General features: G+C 32.9%; 1 protein-coding gene across 1 annotated transcript in view; it reads left to right on the forward strand.

Annotated features, from left to right (window-relative positions):
* LOC134230316 (multidrug resistance-associated protein 1-like) overlaps positions 1 to 15,713 on the forward strand; it is a 30,362-nt gene extending 14,649 nt beyond the window's left edge. The window contains exons 14-26 of the mRNA XM_062712085.1: positions 389 to 610; positions 5,613 to 5,704; positions 6,305 to 6,611; positions 6,839 to 7,070; positions 7,172 to 7,482; positions 9,022 to 9,221; positions 10,911 to 11,034; positions 12,064 to 12,165; positions 12,348 to 12,494; positions 12,804 to 12,962; positions 13,463 to 13,629; positions 14,627 to 14,821; positions 15,574 to 15,713. Coding sequence (XP_062568069.1) covers positions 389 to 610; positions 5,613 to 5,704; positions 6,305 to 6,611; positions 6,839 to 7,070; positions 7,172 to 7,482; positions 9,022 to 9,221; positions 10,911 to 11,034; positions 12,064 to 12,165; positions 12,348 to 12,494; positions 12,804 to 12,962; positions 13,463 to 13,629; positions 14,627 to 14,821; positions 15,574 to 15,688 — 2,373 coding nt within the window. The 3' untranslated portion in view covers positions 15,689 to 15,713. The remainder of the gene's footprint in view (positions 1 to 388; positions 611 to 5,612; positions 5,705 to 6,304; positions 6,612 to 6,838; positions 7,071 to 7,171; positions 7,483 to 9,021; positions 9,222 to 10,910; positions 11,035 to 12,063; positions 12,166 to 12,347; positions 12,495 to 12,803; positions 12,963 to 13,462; positions 13,630 to 14,626; positions 14,822 to 15,573) is intronic.
* Positions 15,714 to 15,973: the final 260 nt, after the last annotated feature.

Consider the following 15,973-nt stretch of genomic DNA (forward strand, 5'->3'; position numbering starts at 1 on the left):
ATCTGCTCCTTGGTATTAATCAAATATCAAGGCCTAAGGGTCAGGGGTTCATGTGTGGTAGGGGCACTATTGATTATTGCTGAATATTACTGATTATTTGAAATGCATTTTTTGTTCCCTTACCCTGCATATGGGTATTAAGTAAACAAACTAAGCAACTGCTAAGTGTATTGATATGATGATCAATGGTGCCTCTTTCAAAATTGTGAATGCCATAGCATTTGACTTAAAACATGAATCAAATTCAATCACTGGAAAGTTGTTGCATAATGCTCAGGTGACCTATAAGGCCCGTGGGCCTCTTGTCATATATTTTATTGGATTCTCTGTTGCATAATCATATCAGGATTAAGTCTCATTAATTTCATTATTTATCTTTGTATGGCAGACTCGTATTCTGGTCACCCACGGGGTACATTGGCTCTCCAAGGTAGACCTAGTTGTAGTGATGAATGAAGGGACCATCTCAGAAGTAGGAACGTATGAAGAGTTGATGCAGAAGAGAGGGGCTTTCTCAGAGATTCCTGAAACTTACCTTCTTCATGGGGAAGACGATACAGATTCAGAAAGTAAAGGATTTCTAAATATGCAGTCTACAAAGATTTTTATAGTTCGAACTGTTCGTGGGTTGCGGAAAAAGAAGAGATGTTAGTCTGTTGGAGAGTACATGTCGAGTTAATGTTTTGAAATAATATAAAGTAATGATTCACAGGCCACATTGATATTTTAAACCAGAGGTAATTTAAGTCTGTGCAAATGGTAGAACTCCAAATACATTATTTTCTAATACATACATTTGTGGTATCTTTCCATTATATAAACATACAGAGAGAAAATATCTTCAATTCTGTATGAAGTTTGTCAGAGGTCAGAGGTCAATACATGGCCGAATCACACGGTGCAATAATATCTACCGTTACTTATAAACATAAAATGACTTGCTTTTCATGTATGAAAAGGAATAAAATAAGCAAGTGGAATACTGTATACAGGGAAATTTTCGCTCCCGTTTTTTTTTCGCCCCTTTCGCCCTACCCTCATTTGGGCGAATTTAAAACGGGACGAATTCAAAGAATATAGTATAATTTCTTAAACAAAACTATGACTGGGCGAATTTAAAACGGGGCAAAATTGTTTGCAAGAGAGAAAGGGCGAAAATAAGACGGGGTGAAAATAACCCTGTATACAGTAATTGTTTTATTTACAACGTAAACAAGTACTTCGTACATTTTTTGGCGATCGATTAAACCTGTGTACATAGAGAATTTATCGATAGAAACTAGCCTTTGTTTACAAGTTGTAGGCCTATATCACTTTTGTCAGCTGCAAAGTCTCTAACTTTTATCCGTATTTTTGTTAGACCTTAAGTAAAATCTTCATGATATAGGCTAAAACTATATTTTTTCATTAAAGTCTACTCACGATAATATGTAAATCTGTGGGGGAAAATATCAAAGAATTGCAATCACGCCACGAACAGCTGAGATACACCTCGATCGGCGCTGTCGCACTTCAATGTAAGCTGTCGCCAGTGTCTCCGTACGTGTTAACATCATAAATATGCCTTTTAATAGTTAATGAAATCGTAGATTGAATGTTTTTGATCAAATTCAATACTTGATTGCAAATTAAATGGCTTGGACAAGTGTCTCAATCCATTGTATCCATCCATCCCTTTCGGGCGACCGAAATTCCTCCAACTTTTTTATCATCAATCCTCGGATGTGTTTCTTGTGTCTTTTCAGCAATAATTATCAATTTTCACAAATAAAAATATTCCCAGACAAGAATCTGTTCACTATCACTGATCACAAGTGGCCTTTAACAAAATCTTTCCTTCGAAATAGAATTGTTATTCTTAGCCTGACGAATTCGAAGCGTAACCGCCTTTCAAGCCGATTTACACCTTGCGTACTTTCGACAGAAATCTACGGCGACCAGTTAGTGCAATATTTATATCCGGATATATTTAATTTAATATTCAATTGTCCATCTCAAATGTATATATAAGTAATAAATAACAAGTTTATAAACTTCAATGGGAGTTGAAGTGGGTCGGTTCGTGATCAAATCTCCTTGTTATTTATTTCTTAATTACTGTAGTATACCAGTACAAAACAATTATTAATTGATGTACTTTCAACTGGTAGTAGAAGACAGCAATTGGAAAAATTTTTAACCAAAACATGATAACCCCTTTCAGAATACTATTTAATCATCTAATTCAATTTGATTTAATTTAAGTAGAAAAAATAATGGATTTGACGATAGTTTAAAAATATTTCTTAGTTTTAATTTGATTTCGTAGATACCTTTGCTCACAAATTTTCATCATTGAACAACTTAGAAATATTGCATGAAATAATTCCATACAAAAGTAAAAGTTTTTTTATGCGCCGTGATCGACAGGCGTATGTTGTTTTTGTCCTGTCTGTTTGTATGTTTGTCTGTCTGCCTGTTGTCAACTTTAACCTTCGCCATAACTTTTGAACCATGAGAGATAGTGACTTTATATTTGGTATGCATAGTCTACCAATAAAGCTCTTTCAAATGATTTTAAAGACAAAACCTTGTGACCTTGACTGTGACTCTTATGCTAAAAATAGCTTTTTCAAACTTTCGCCATAACTTTTGAACCATGAGAGATAGAGGCTTTATGATTGGTATGCATTCTCAATCCATGAAGCTCTTTCAAATGTCGTCAAGGTCATGATCTATTGATCTTGACTGACCTATATGCTTAAAATAGCTTTTTAGAACTTTCGCCATAACTTTTGAACCATGAGAAATAGAGACTTTATATTTGGTATGCTTACTACACTAATTAAGTTCTTTCAAAGGACACCAAGATCAACGACTTTGTGACCTTGACTGTGACTTATCTTCTAAAAATATTTTGAACTTTTTTTTACAAGCAAACCTAAATTTAACATTATTATGATACTGGTCTGTCTTTTTCAGGTGAAGATGAAATAGGTATTACTGCTAGACATGTTTGATTTTCTTTACATTATATTTTACTCTGAATTTTGGGACATGTTTTTGTCTCAGTATTGCACTTTGCAAAAAAAGAATGAATTCTCTTATTTGGTTGGCATAATGCTATTTTATTTTCGCCATCTACATGTATGTTACTGTACTATTATCTTTATTTTTTCTCAATTGAATAATCGCATGTCTACATAAATTGCATTGAACTACAGTTTTCTACTTCATTTAATTGAATAGATAATACTATCATTAAGGTTTTCCTCCTGAATTTTGAACTTTGTGATTTCATAATGATGCCAAGTTTTTATTGAACAGTCAGTAATTTTGATTTCCTCATTATATATCTTCCTGGGGTTTTATCAAATGTTATTATTTTTTAATAAGTTATAATGAAAGTATGTGTAATAAGACATTATTATATTTCTGTTAAAATGTTTCCTATATAAAGTTCAGAAGGTAAAATAACTATCCTTTATAGTCCACGCATAGCAGAGCTATACCCCGGGGTATAGTTTTTGCTATCCACCCTCGGAAAATTTTCATGCAATTGTTGACGCCAAATTTTGATTTCCAGCAATAAATCTTTAAACTGATGATGTCATAATGACTTCAGTAGTATTGTGACGTCATCAGGATTTTAGATTATTCTTGCAGAATTATCTTACTCCAAAAAAATTCAAACCGCAGAAATTATATTATACATCAGTATAATAAACGCTTATCCACTGGGTGTGAGTGGGATAGCTCTTTTATCAAACCCGCGACAGAGAACTATTCCTTGAGGGCTTGCCCAAGTGTATAATAAGTGTATAATATATACTGGTTATAAGTTATTAAATTTCTATTATTTATTTACTATTCGTTTTTAAATTTATAATGTTTTCAAAATATAGTCTTTTTATAGTTTTACTGATAGTCATCATGTTGCCTTGTTGCGTACCTTTTACATTAATTCATTTTATTAGAATTTCTATTCTAATTGCAAGAGAAAGGGTTTTATCCATCAATAATTCTGTTTTAGTTGTCGAGATTTGTGGAGAACTTTTTATCAGTTTTTTTTTTCTTTTTTCTGCTTCTAAGATAAGGTGTTCACTTATAATCAGATTTCACGTTAAGTTGCAAATATAAGGGGAAAGGGTCTTTTCTATTCGTATTTCTTGTGACAAGTTATTTAGATAATAGGAGTCTATTTTGCTATTAATTTTCTCTCTGTGTTGCCAACATGAATTGTCCACTTTTAGCTCAAATGAAGAGAAAGCTCAAGTGAGCTTTTCTGATCGCAATTTGCCTGCAGTACGTCCGTCGTCTGTCTGTCTCTCTGTCTTTCTGTAAACTTTTAACATTTTCGACTTCTTATCGAGAACCAAGCTCAAGTGAGATTTTCTGATCAAAATTTGTACGTTGTCTGTCGTTATTGTAGTAAACTTCATCTTCTCAAAAACCATTCGGCCAATTTCAACCAAACATGCCACAATGCATACTTGGGGAAAGAGGTTTAAAGTTTGTTCAAATGAAGGGTCCCACTCTCTTTCAAGGGGGAAATAATTTAAATATATTGAAAATTTGGTGGCATGTTTAAAAGACTTTTTCTCAAGAACCACTGGGTCGGGAAAGATGAAAATAATGTGTAGAAGCATCCTCAGGGAGTGTAAATTCAAATTCGTTCAAATCATGACCGCCAGGGGTAAGGTGGGTCAACAGCGGACGATCACAATTTTACATATTAGGAATATAAAAGAAAAAAAAAATAAAATTTCAAGAAAACGAAAGCCATGATTAATCATTTTGAAATGGACGTAGTGTAGTTTCAAGTTTGTTCAAATCATGTTCCCGGATGTAGGGTGAGGCCACAATGGACGATCAAAGTTTTACATGTTAGGAATATATAAGAAAAAATCATTTGAAACCTTCCTCTAAAAACAACAAAGCCATGACTTGTAATATTTAAATGGAAACATCCTAGGTAGTGTAGATTAAGGTGTGTTCAAAACCTGACCCTGGGGGCAGAATGGGGCCACAATGGACGATCAAAGTTTTACAAAGGAATATATAGGAAAAATCTATTTTTTTTTTATAAAGAACTACCAAGCCATGACTGGTCATATTAAATGGAAGAATCCTCAGGTAATGTAGATTCAAGTTTGTGCAAAACATGTCACCCGGGGGTAAAGTGAGGCTAAAATGAAAGTTAAGACTTATAGGGAAAAAAAAGCCAAAGTATATCAAAAAAATATCTGAGCATTCTTTGTAAGTATAGATTCAAGTTATATCAAATCATAACCCCCTCCTTTTTAGGAGGAGATCGTGACCACTTATGCATTTAAGCTTTTCAAGCACTACTGGATTAATATTTGCTTCTTTCCTAGCCACGGTGCTCAGGTGAGCGATGTGGCCCATGTTCCTCATGATATCAGAAGTGGTTTCCTAAAGTTCCTATTTTAGTTTATCAAAATTTCTCTTTAATATGCAAACATAAAGAGCCTATTTTAAAATTTTTTTTTTCTCTTTGTTTTTTACATAATTTGCTTGATTTTATCAAGCCTTCTTTTATCATCTTAGTTGCCAAGATAATTTGTTCACTTTAACTGGAACTTTGATTATTTTATTTTATAGTTGCAAAGACAAAGGATGAGATGTGGGAACAGCTTGAGTCTGTGCCGGTCTGTGGATTGTCCGCCGATGATTCGGATCTCTCTAGACAGCAAAGTACAAGGTATTATACGTTGAGTGCCTTGTATTCGTTAATGAATTTTCCTTTCCTTTTTTCTTTTACTAAAACAAATGATTTTTTTCTTCAAATATGTAAATGTCCAAGGGGAGATTATAATGAATTAGAGAAAAAATAATGGCGTTTTTAAAAAATCTTCTTCTCAAGAACCACTGGGCCAGAAAAGATGAAACTCAGATTAAAGCAAAAATCTTTAAAAATCTTTTTCAAGAACCACTGGGCCAGGAAAGATGAAACTCCTATGGAATCATCCCCAGGCTTCTCAAGAACTATAAAAGTTTTACATAGGAATTTCTGAAATATTTCAGATATATATCTGAACAAATATATCTGTGGTGACAAACTTCTGTAGGTTAAGAAAACATAAATTTACGAGTTAGTGTGGATTTTTATAGAATTAATAGATATATCTATAAGAATATTATTGTGTTGACGGACATGAATCTTAAGTTACACTACCCAACTCCCTCCCTTCGATTTCCATGGTCATGCAGGTTTACTTTCATCATAAGAAATTAGAAATTCCAGGAAAAAAGTCCTAAATACTTAAGAAGAAAATTGATGGCATCATGGATATTTTTTCAGGAAAACATCTTTGCGAAGAAATTCTCGATTTTCCATTCTAACAGACATCAAACGTCGACTCTCACAGCTACATGCAATAGTAGAAACAGGTCTCCACTTAATGAAGTCCATGAACAATGCCGAGTCACAACGAGACTTTTCGAGGTCAAATACGAAAAAAAAATCGTCCAGACAGGACAAAATGAACCCGCTTGAATTACTCCAGAGGTCGTTATCACAGGGGCGGATCCTACCATACAATAGTGGCGGAGAGTCCGAACCAGAACATGGAAAACTGATCCAAGACGAAAAATCGGCGGAGGGGACGGTATGGACTCAAAAGATTAAAAGACTAAATTTCTTTAGTATGCTAAAATATTTTCCAAAAGGAATCGATTTTTTCAAAGATATTTATTTTATATCAAATATTTCAATAATTCCAATATTTAATAGCAAAGTAAAACAAGTGAAATTTAAAAAGAAATAATATTTATTCTTAGTTATTCTGTATTTTAAAAACGTTTGATAACTCGAATCAAGATCTGTTTCTTCCAGGTAAAACTTTCCGTGATTTTTTCCTACATAAAAGCTATGGGAGTGATCGGCACCATCCTATCCATGTTGTTTGTAATGGTGTTTCAAGGACTGAATGCCTATGGTAATTTTTGGTTGACATTTTGGACAGAGGATGAAATTATCAAAAATCATTCTCTGGTCACGACACAGGAATATTCGAATCAGAAGTACTACTACCTCGCAATTTATACCGTCATAGGTGTTCTTCAAGGTCAGATTAAAATGCAAAAGATAAAAATGCAAAATATTGACAATATTTTAAGTTGCCTAATTTTATTGGGATAAAATGTTTTATTGACGTTTCTATTCCAGGGATTTTCCTGTTCTTGTTTGCCTACCTTGGACTCACGAGATTGATAACGGCTTCCGGATCCCTGCATTCCTCCATGTTATTTTGTGTTTTACGTTCACCAATGTCGTTTTTTGACACGATACCCGTGGGTCGGATCATGAATCGTTTTTCTAGTGATATAGACATATTAGATGACCGCCTTCCTCGAACCTTCATATTGTGGGCTGTGATGATCTCTACCTTGTTAGCCATTTTGGTTGTGATATCAGTCAACACGCCTGATTTTCTTATTGTTATTATACCCGTGGGAATTTTCTTTATTTTAATTTTGGTAAGACTTAAGGGACTTTAACATTTTAAAAGTTTTTCCCTTTGCGAAATCAATATGTATTCAACCAAAATTTCGGTTCAAACCGTAAATCTTGAAAATCAGTTTCAAAAGCAAAATATTAAGCTTATATGATTATTTTCATTAGGTTATTATATTATTTACAATTCCAATGAAGGTGTAAAAAGACCAAAATTCTAAGTTACAAAGGATTAACGAGACCCTATCTACTTGATTTGCGCATACGTTTTAACGTAACATCGACTAATACAATAACGTCACAATTAAAATGACATCAAATTGCGCTAAAATCTTTCGCTGATCTTGCATGCCTGGTAGCTCTATATTCTATTATTTACATGTTTTAAACTTTTTTAATTAATAATCAACTAATGAACATTTTTTACTTTAAGGTATCAATTTCTTGGTACAGATTCATTAATTTCATCTGGTTTTATTTCAATTACTGTAATGAGTTTGAAAAAACAAACAAACAATGCAACTAAAAGTAAACGATTTTAGTCTTTCTCATGAACATGAAGAGTTTATATACACCCCTTTCCCTGAGGACTTAAATTGCATGTATTAGCTTGAGTTAAGAAAATAATAAGTCTCTAAATCATTCAAATGTAACTACCGAAATATTTTATTTTTCTATGTAATACATGACATTTGTAAAACTCAAAGGAACAGTTTTCATTTGTAGTCAGTCTTGTATCTAAGAGAAAAATAAAGCTAGAGAAAAAATCATTTCATAATGTGAATTTTTAATTTTTAGAAGCTAATACTTGTATTACAATCGTTTTTGACATTATGTAAACCAATTGCGACTAATAAAAATATCTAGTTGGATAAAATAAGTCCTCTTTTAGTGTTTTGATATGTTCCCTTTCCATTGCAATAAAGGCTTTCCCCAATTTTCTTTTCATTTTTCAAAAAAGGAATGAAAATCGCATGATATTTATGAAAAACAAAACATTTCATCATTTATTTTTTTTATTTTCAATTACTTTGTTTATTGGGAAGTTTTTATATGACATTGTGTTTAAGTTACGAAAAAAGGTCCATATCTTGAAAGTGTCCCCATTTAACTACAATAAAGGCAAGGTAACAAAATTTCATTGTAATTTCTTAGCATAATACATATCAAATACACTGCCAAGAATTCAAATTTTTTATCATTCCGTTTTCGTTATTTCCAACTAGATTGGGCCTCGTTAAGCGGATTTCAGTCACGTCTTTAAAGGGACATAGCTTCAAAAATTTTTAAATTGATTTTATAGAATCTTCCTTTTTAATAACAATTTACTTTCTGTGTTCCAATTCAATTTGAAAACAACATAGTTATTTTTCTTTTCAGTAAATTAACAAAGAAGAGTCAATGACTGTTTTGAAAATTCGTGTTTGTCAATGAGGTGAATTTAAAAAAAAAATATATGAAATCAACATCTAAGAGGGACAACTTCTTTTTGCAGTCAGTGTTTTGATTAACTGAATTATATTCTAGTGATTTTTTTAATTTGTTCTGTTGCTTAATTTCAGAGGTTCTACCTCCCTACTGTCAGGCAACTGAAGAGAATGGAGGGCGTGACCCGCTCCCCTGTATATAACCACTTTAGTGAGTCTATCACCGGTGCCAGCTGTATCCGAGCTTACCGAGCCTTGGACCGATTTATTACCGAGTCCCAGGTCCGAGTGGACACAAACACAACATTCTATCACGCCGCAAATACAGCCTCATGGTACGTATCTTTGGCACATCCTTTCTTCGCAGAAAACGCTGTGAGGTTCATAAACTTACATTTACATTTGCAAATGTTTGCCCTTATATAACACTATTTGAACAAGGTGTTTCTACATCTCGGTAAAACGTGTTCGTCATGTGACCAAAAATTGATTGTTTAGTCATAAGCGATCTACGTAATTTCATAGTGACGTCATAAGTGAACGACGTGTTCAATGTATTCAAATTGTACCACTAAGTTTTGAAAAAATGTAAATCTCTATGGATTTAAAACTTCAGTGCCTTACTATTTTTTTTATAAATCAGTCACAAATGTAAATATAAGCCTTCGTGCTTCATGGGATTTGATCATGTGACCAACCCGTTTTACATCTTAATAAACTAAAAAAAAAATACCTTATTTCATATTATATGAATAAAGTTTGAGATTTTGCAGATACTGGGAAGTTCAACAAATCAAACAGGTCATCAAAATTGCCAGGAACTGAGATTTGGAAAATAGAAATATTATTGATGTACGAGGGTTGTCCCTTAAAATCATGGACAAAGCGTTTTTCTCGAAAAGTAATGGGCGCACTAAGCTGAAAATTTCAGTAAATGTTTATTTGTCATATTTAAGTGCATGATAATTTTTTTGATAAAATATAGGCAAAAATAAAGAATTTATTATGCTTGAATGCGCAAGAAGTATTGTCCCAGGGTCAAAAAACCAAGGTTTTATTAAAGAATACACAAGTTTGAATTCAAAATAAAAGTTTTGAATACATAAGATTTGGATAAGAATTATCCTAATTCAATTTCACAATCAATTTTGTATTCTTTGTAAAACTTTTAAGGCATTTGCTAAATTTTTGGCATTTTCTCGAGAATTCGAAATGGGAAAGTGGTAAACACAACACACGAAAATTGGCGACGTTTTATGACGTTACGGCGCACCGGAGAACAGTTCAACTTTATTTCGATGTTGTAATGACACCTTTAGAGATTTGAAATGACCATAGAAGAAAAAAAAATATAATAATATCACCATATCTTAAGTATACGCATGAAATAGTTTTCTTAGCGAAGTTTTTTTTTTATCGCGTACATAATGTAATAGCAAAAGACGCTGTCACAGTAGACGGCCGATATGAGATTTTCTATTAGTTTTCTATTAGTTGAATGATGGTGAGAATATTGTCCGTAACTTATTAATAAATCTTCAGAAGATCGCATGAGGGTACCAATTGGTTCTTCGGCTCTTTATGGAGACTATAGAATGTGTATCAATGAAATTCCTAAATTTAAGTCGAACTCATCCAACTTCATTTTCAGTAGATAAAACGTGATGCTGTTTTAGACACTTTGACGTTATTACAGGTAATATGATACATACTGGCATAAAATCTCATAAGGTTTATTTATGCATATATTCATCTAAAATTTGCTGTGTATATTACTAAAATATGTACTAGATAATAGTGAAAATTTCAGAACTCAGTGATGTTTATTTTTCACACTAGACAACTTGTCCACGATTTTACGGGACAACCCTTGTAGTATTATATAAAAAAAATGTATTTTGTATATTTCTTTAATATATCAACATCACCATCATACAATATTTGTAAACAAATCTAACTAATTTACATAGATTATTACTTACATGCCCTAGTAAGTAAAAGACACATCGTTTTATTTCCAATAGGTGGATTGCTCTTCGACTAGAACTATTGGCAAATGTTCTGGTGCTAGCAGCGGCTGTGTTTTCTGTACTTTCTGATACTTTATCAGGGGCGGGGATAGGACTCTCCCTAACATACTCATTACAGGTATATAACGTACACATTACAGGTATAACATACTCATTACACGTATATAACATACACATTACAGGTATATAACATACTCATTACAGGTATAACATACTCATTACAGGTATAACATACTCATTACAGGTATATAACGTACACATTACAGGTATAACATACTCATTACAGGTATAACATACTCATTACACGTATATAAAATACTCATTTCAGGTATAACATACTCATTACAGGTATATAACGTACGCATTACAGGTAAAATATACTCATTACCGGTATTTAACATACTCATTACAGGTATATAACATACTCGTTACATGTACATAACGTACACATTACAGGTATAACATACTCATTACAGGTATATAACGTACACATTACAGGTTAAACATACTCATTACAGGTATTACATACTCATTACAGGTATATAACATACTTATTACAGGTATATAACATACTCGTTATAGGTACATGTTTATAACATACTCACTACTGGTAAAACATACTAATTACGTATATAACATACTCATGTCAAGTATGATATACTCATTGCAGATATTTTATGCTACTTTTTATATGAATATACGTAACATCTCCACAAAATCTGAATAGAATTTAAAACCACGGGGTAAAATATGCCATGGTATTCGGTTCAACTGAAATAACCCGAAAGTGTATACAATTTCTAATACCGAGAATTCCAGATTTTGATTTATGTAAACCAACTTTTTTTCGCCGCGAGAGGTCTCACCATCGCGGATATTTTTCGCCGCGAACCTATCCTTAAAGTCTCTATTTCTATCAACAGCAGATAAAGATAAGGCTTGTTGCGAAAATTAATCGTCACTAAATAGTTTACTAACTAGTTTCGCTAAATCGCGAAATAAAGTCACCGCGAATAATAGTTAGTTTACAGTACATACGTATTGTTAAGACTTAAAGCTGAAAATTTTAAAATATTAATATCCATACCTATAAAGATTTTGTTATATATATGTGAATCTGAGCAGTGAGTAATGCTTTTAATTAAAGGTTGTAATATCCCTAAATCTGGTCGTCCAGTCTGTGAGCGAGATGGAAATGAATATCGTATCAGCAGAAAGGGTAGAGGAGTTCACGAGACTCCAACCAGAGGTGAATTAAATCATATCAAAGTAATCGTCACCACCAATTGCTATATTTTTGTGAATACATGCAATTAGATGCCCAACTCATATAAATGTCCATGTTAATCATCCCATCTTTGCAAAATTAAATAAATTCACTTCAAACATGACAATTGTCATTGACAGTTGCATAAAATGTAATATTTACAGGCTGAATGGATTGAACCCAAGAATCGCCCATCTCCTACTTGGCCTGAAACGGGGAAGGTGGAATTTAAATCCTATACCACCCGATACCGGGCGGGTTTAGACCTCGTGCTGAGAGGACTAGACTGTGTCATTAAAGGGGGCGAAAAGGTTTAGTAACATTATTATCCGGCTACAAAAAGACTTTGTTGATAAAGTTTTTTAAAGAAAAAAAATAAAATCATTATCTATTCCATTTTAAAGCAAATTTTGAATATCTAATATTTCAAAAACTGTAAAATGCATCAACAGCTACGTTGGTTGTTTAAAATTTCTTGTCATGCGACACAAGTTTCAGAGTGATATAAATAAGCATAATTGACATTTAAAAAAATCATTTTCTTCATTTTAATTTCTAGGATATTTTCAGGGATATATATTTTAGTTACATTTAAAATTTTATTTTTTTTTCTTACCTAGATAGGTGTTGTAGGTAGAACAGGAGCGGGGAAATCATCGATGACGCAGGCACTGTTCCGCCTCATTGAACCAGCAGGAGGAGACATTCGCATCGACGATATGTCGATATCTTCTATTGGTCTCCATGATCTCAGATCCAAAATAACAATACTACCTCAGGTAAGTGATTTCTTCAAAATGAATTCAGGATAACTTTGATTTGGGTTTTAAGCAAAACGCAATTATGGTCATGCATCATTACAGTATAAATTATAGCATAACTACCGACTCTTTATTACACCCTTTACTTTACTCCATAGTAGTGATTTATGATTGATTTATTTTTATGAAGTATTTTTACTTTAGTCTAATGAATTGAGTGATTGCATCAATATTTTTTTGTTCTTGATCTTCTTTTGGTCTAAATACTCAGTAATTCTTTATTTACTTTCAATTGGTATTTTTATTTTGATGTAATATATTAAAAATATTTAACTGACTAATTTTTGCATTTTCCTATTACCTTGGACTATAGTATCGAATAATTACTGACACTGTTTATTTTGCTTTCTATACTTTGGTTAAAAAATAAATAATTATTGACATTTTATAGTCTGCTTCTACGTTGGCCTGAAGTTCTAAAACATCTTGACATCTTTCAACCCGTTGTATTTTTTCAGGATCCTGTCATATTTTCTGGATCCATCCGTTCTAACTTGGATCCGCTAGAGAGATTTTCAGATCAGGATCTTTGGGTGGCGATAGAGAGAGCTCATATGAAAGACTTCGTCACTAGCTGTGTAGGGCAGCTAGATTACGAGTGTGGGGAAGGAGGCCAAAACTTCAGGTAAAAGCTCGGGTGAAAAAGAGAGGGCTCAAATAAGAGCTAAAGTGAGAACTCAAGTGAGAGCTGAGGAGAAAACTTTTGGCGATTAAATCTTTGTGTGAAAACTTCATATGAGAACTTCAGGTAAAAATTATGGATTAAAACATCATATGAAAACGTCATATGAGAACTTCAGGTGAAAAATTTGTTTTTTAAGAATCACAGTATCTAATTTTAGAAAGTGAATAAATCAAAACATATGATAACAGATAAAGTCGATTTTTAGTGTTATTTTTAGTGTTTCAGTATTTCACCTATACGATATAAACTTGTCGACATTGAATGTTGTCTAGTTGTAAACAATTTTTTTTTTCAAGACGGAAACAGGGTTTTTTATGATTTTAAAATTTAAATTTATGGGTACAGTCCACTTATTGTTTTCCCATAGGCGACAATTTTAACGTTTCTTCTCATTGTGATGTCCCTAATTTTCCTTCAGCAATGAGCGACCTCTCAAATCACAGAACAACAAGTTGTTTTTCCTTGGTTAAAATATCGAGGTGGCATATCAGATTCCTGCGTCTGTCTGCGGGAACCTCTGAAAACGAAAGTAAAAGTAAGGGAATTTCAGACATCTCACTGGCGGTATGATACACAAAATAATTCGGTTGATCTTCGTAATAAATTACATTTGCCAAGCTATTTTGGTAGCAAAGATACTCCTTATCGACAAGTTTGAGGCTCAGTTAGGTACATCTTCACAATTATTAATGCAAGTCTGCAAAGTAAGGAATTTGTAATTTTTCTGCACTTCTTTCCTCTCTTACCGATTCTAAAAATAATTAGAGGGATGTACCCATGTATATGTTTGTCAGAGTGATGCAAGATGCAATTTTGTGACTTATAAAATGTGTAATAATAAGTGTATCTTTAAATCATTTATTTAATCCATATTAGAAAAGGCTCCATTTTGAATTATATCTTATGTATCGATGTATATTTTATATATATTGTGTAGCGTTGGTCAGCGACAGCTGGTTTGTCTGGCTAGAACTCTACTACACAAGACAAAGATCCTGATTCTGGACGAAGCTACAGCAGCCGTGGATGTAGAGACAGACGAACTGATCCAGAGGACGATTAAATCAGAGTTCAGTGACTGTACTGTACTGTCTATAGCTCATAGACTCAACACTGTGATGGATTACGATAGGTAAGTTACTGTCTATAGCTCATAGTCTCAACACTGTGATGGATTACGATAGGTGAGTTACTGTCTATAGATCATAGACTCGACACTGTGATGGATTAAGATAGGTGAGTTACTTTCTATAGCTCATAGACTCAACACTGTAATGGATTACGATAGGTGAGTTACTGTCTATAGCTCATAGACTCAACACTGTGATGAATTACGACAGATGAGTTAATGTCTATAGCTCATAGACTCAACACTTTGATGGATTACGATAGGTGAGTTACTGTCTATAGCTCATAGACACAACTCTGTAATGGATTTCGATAGGTGAGTTAATGTCTATAGCTCATAGACTCAACACTGTGATGAATTACGATAGATGAGTTAATGTCTATAGCTCATAGACTCAACACTTAGATGAATAACGATAGGTGAGTTACTGTCTATAGCTCATAGACTCAATACTGTAATGGATTTCGATAGGTGAGTTACTGTCTATAGCTCATAGACTCAACACTTTGATGGATTACGATAGGTGATTTACTGTCTATAGCTAATAGATTCAACGCTGTGATGGATTTTACGATAGGTGATCGAGTTACTGTCTATAGCTCATAGACATAACTCTGTAATTGATTATATATGATAGGTGAGATACTGTCTCCAGCTCATAGACTCAACACTGTAATTGGATTATGATAATTATAAGTTTAGAGGATACTTAATTGGCAGTCTTATTATGAATTTTAATGTTATATTTTTTACAGAATAATGGTAATGGACAAAGGATTGATAGTCGACTTTGGAGCCCCTCAAAAACTACTGGAAGATAAATCCGGGGTTTTCTACTCGATGGCTAAAGCTGCAAACCTCGTTAATTAACATATCTTATTTAGAGTCATTACGGTACTGCGAAATCACATATCAAATCCAATAAACCAATATATCTTCCTCAAACTGCGAAAATTTGACCTTTGGAAAATGTGATTTTACAGTATTATTTAGTTCCTGTTTCTCAATAAAAGGATATTCAAATTGTATTTGATTTTGAAATGATTTATGTTCAATCTTTCTACTTTAATTTTCTAGGATTCCTCTAAAAAAATAATTGGTTTTGAAATAATAGTAATTCACAATTTTTGATAAATAAATAAAGAAATATATAAA

The sequence above is a fragment of the Saccostrea cucullata genome, unplaced genomic scaffold (genome assembly GCF_032062105.1).
Source record: "Saccostrea cucullata isolate Sc308-1 unplaced genomic scaffold, CSIRO_AGI_Scuc_v1 ctg16329, whole genome shotgun sequence".
In the NCBI taxonomy this organism is placed as follows: Eukaryota; Metazoa; Mollusca; class Bivalvia; order Ostreida; family Ostreidae; genus Saccostrea; species Saccostrea cuccullata.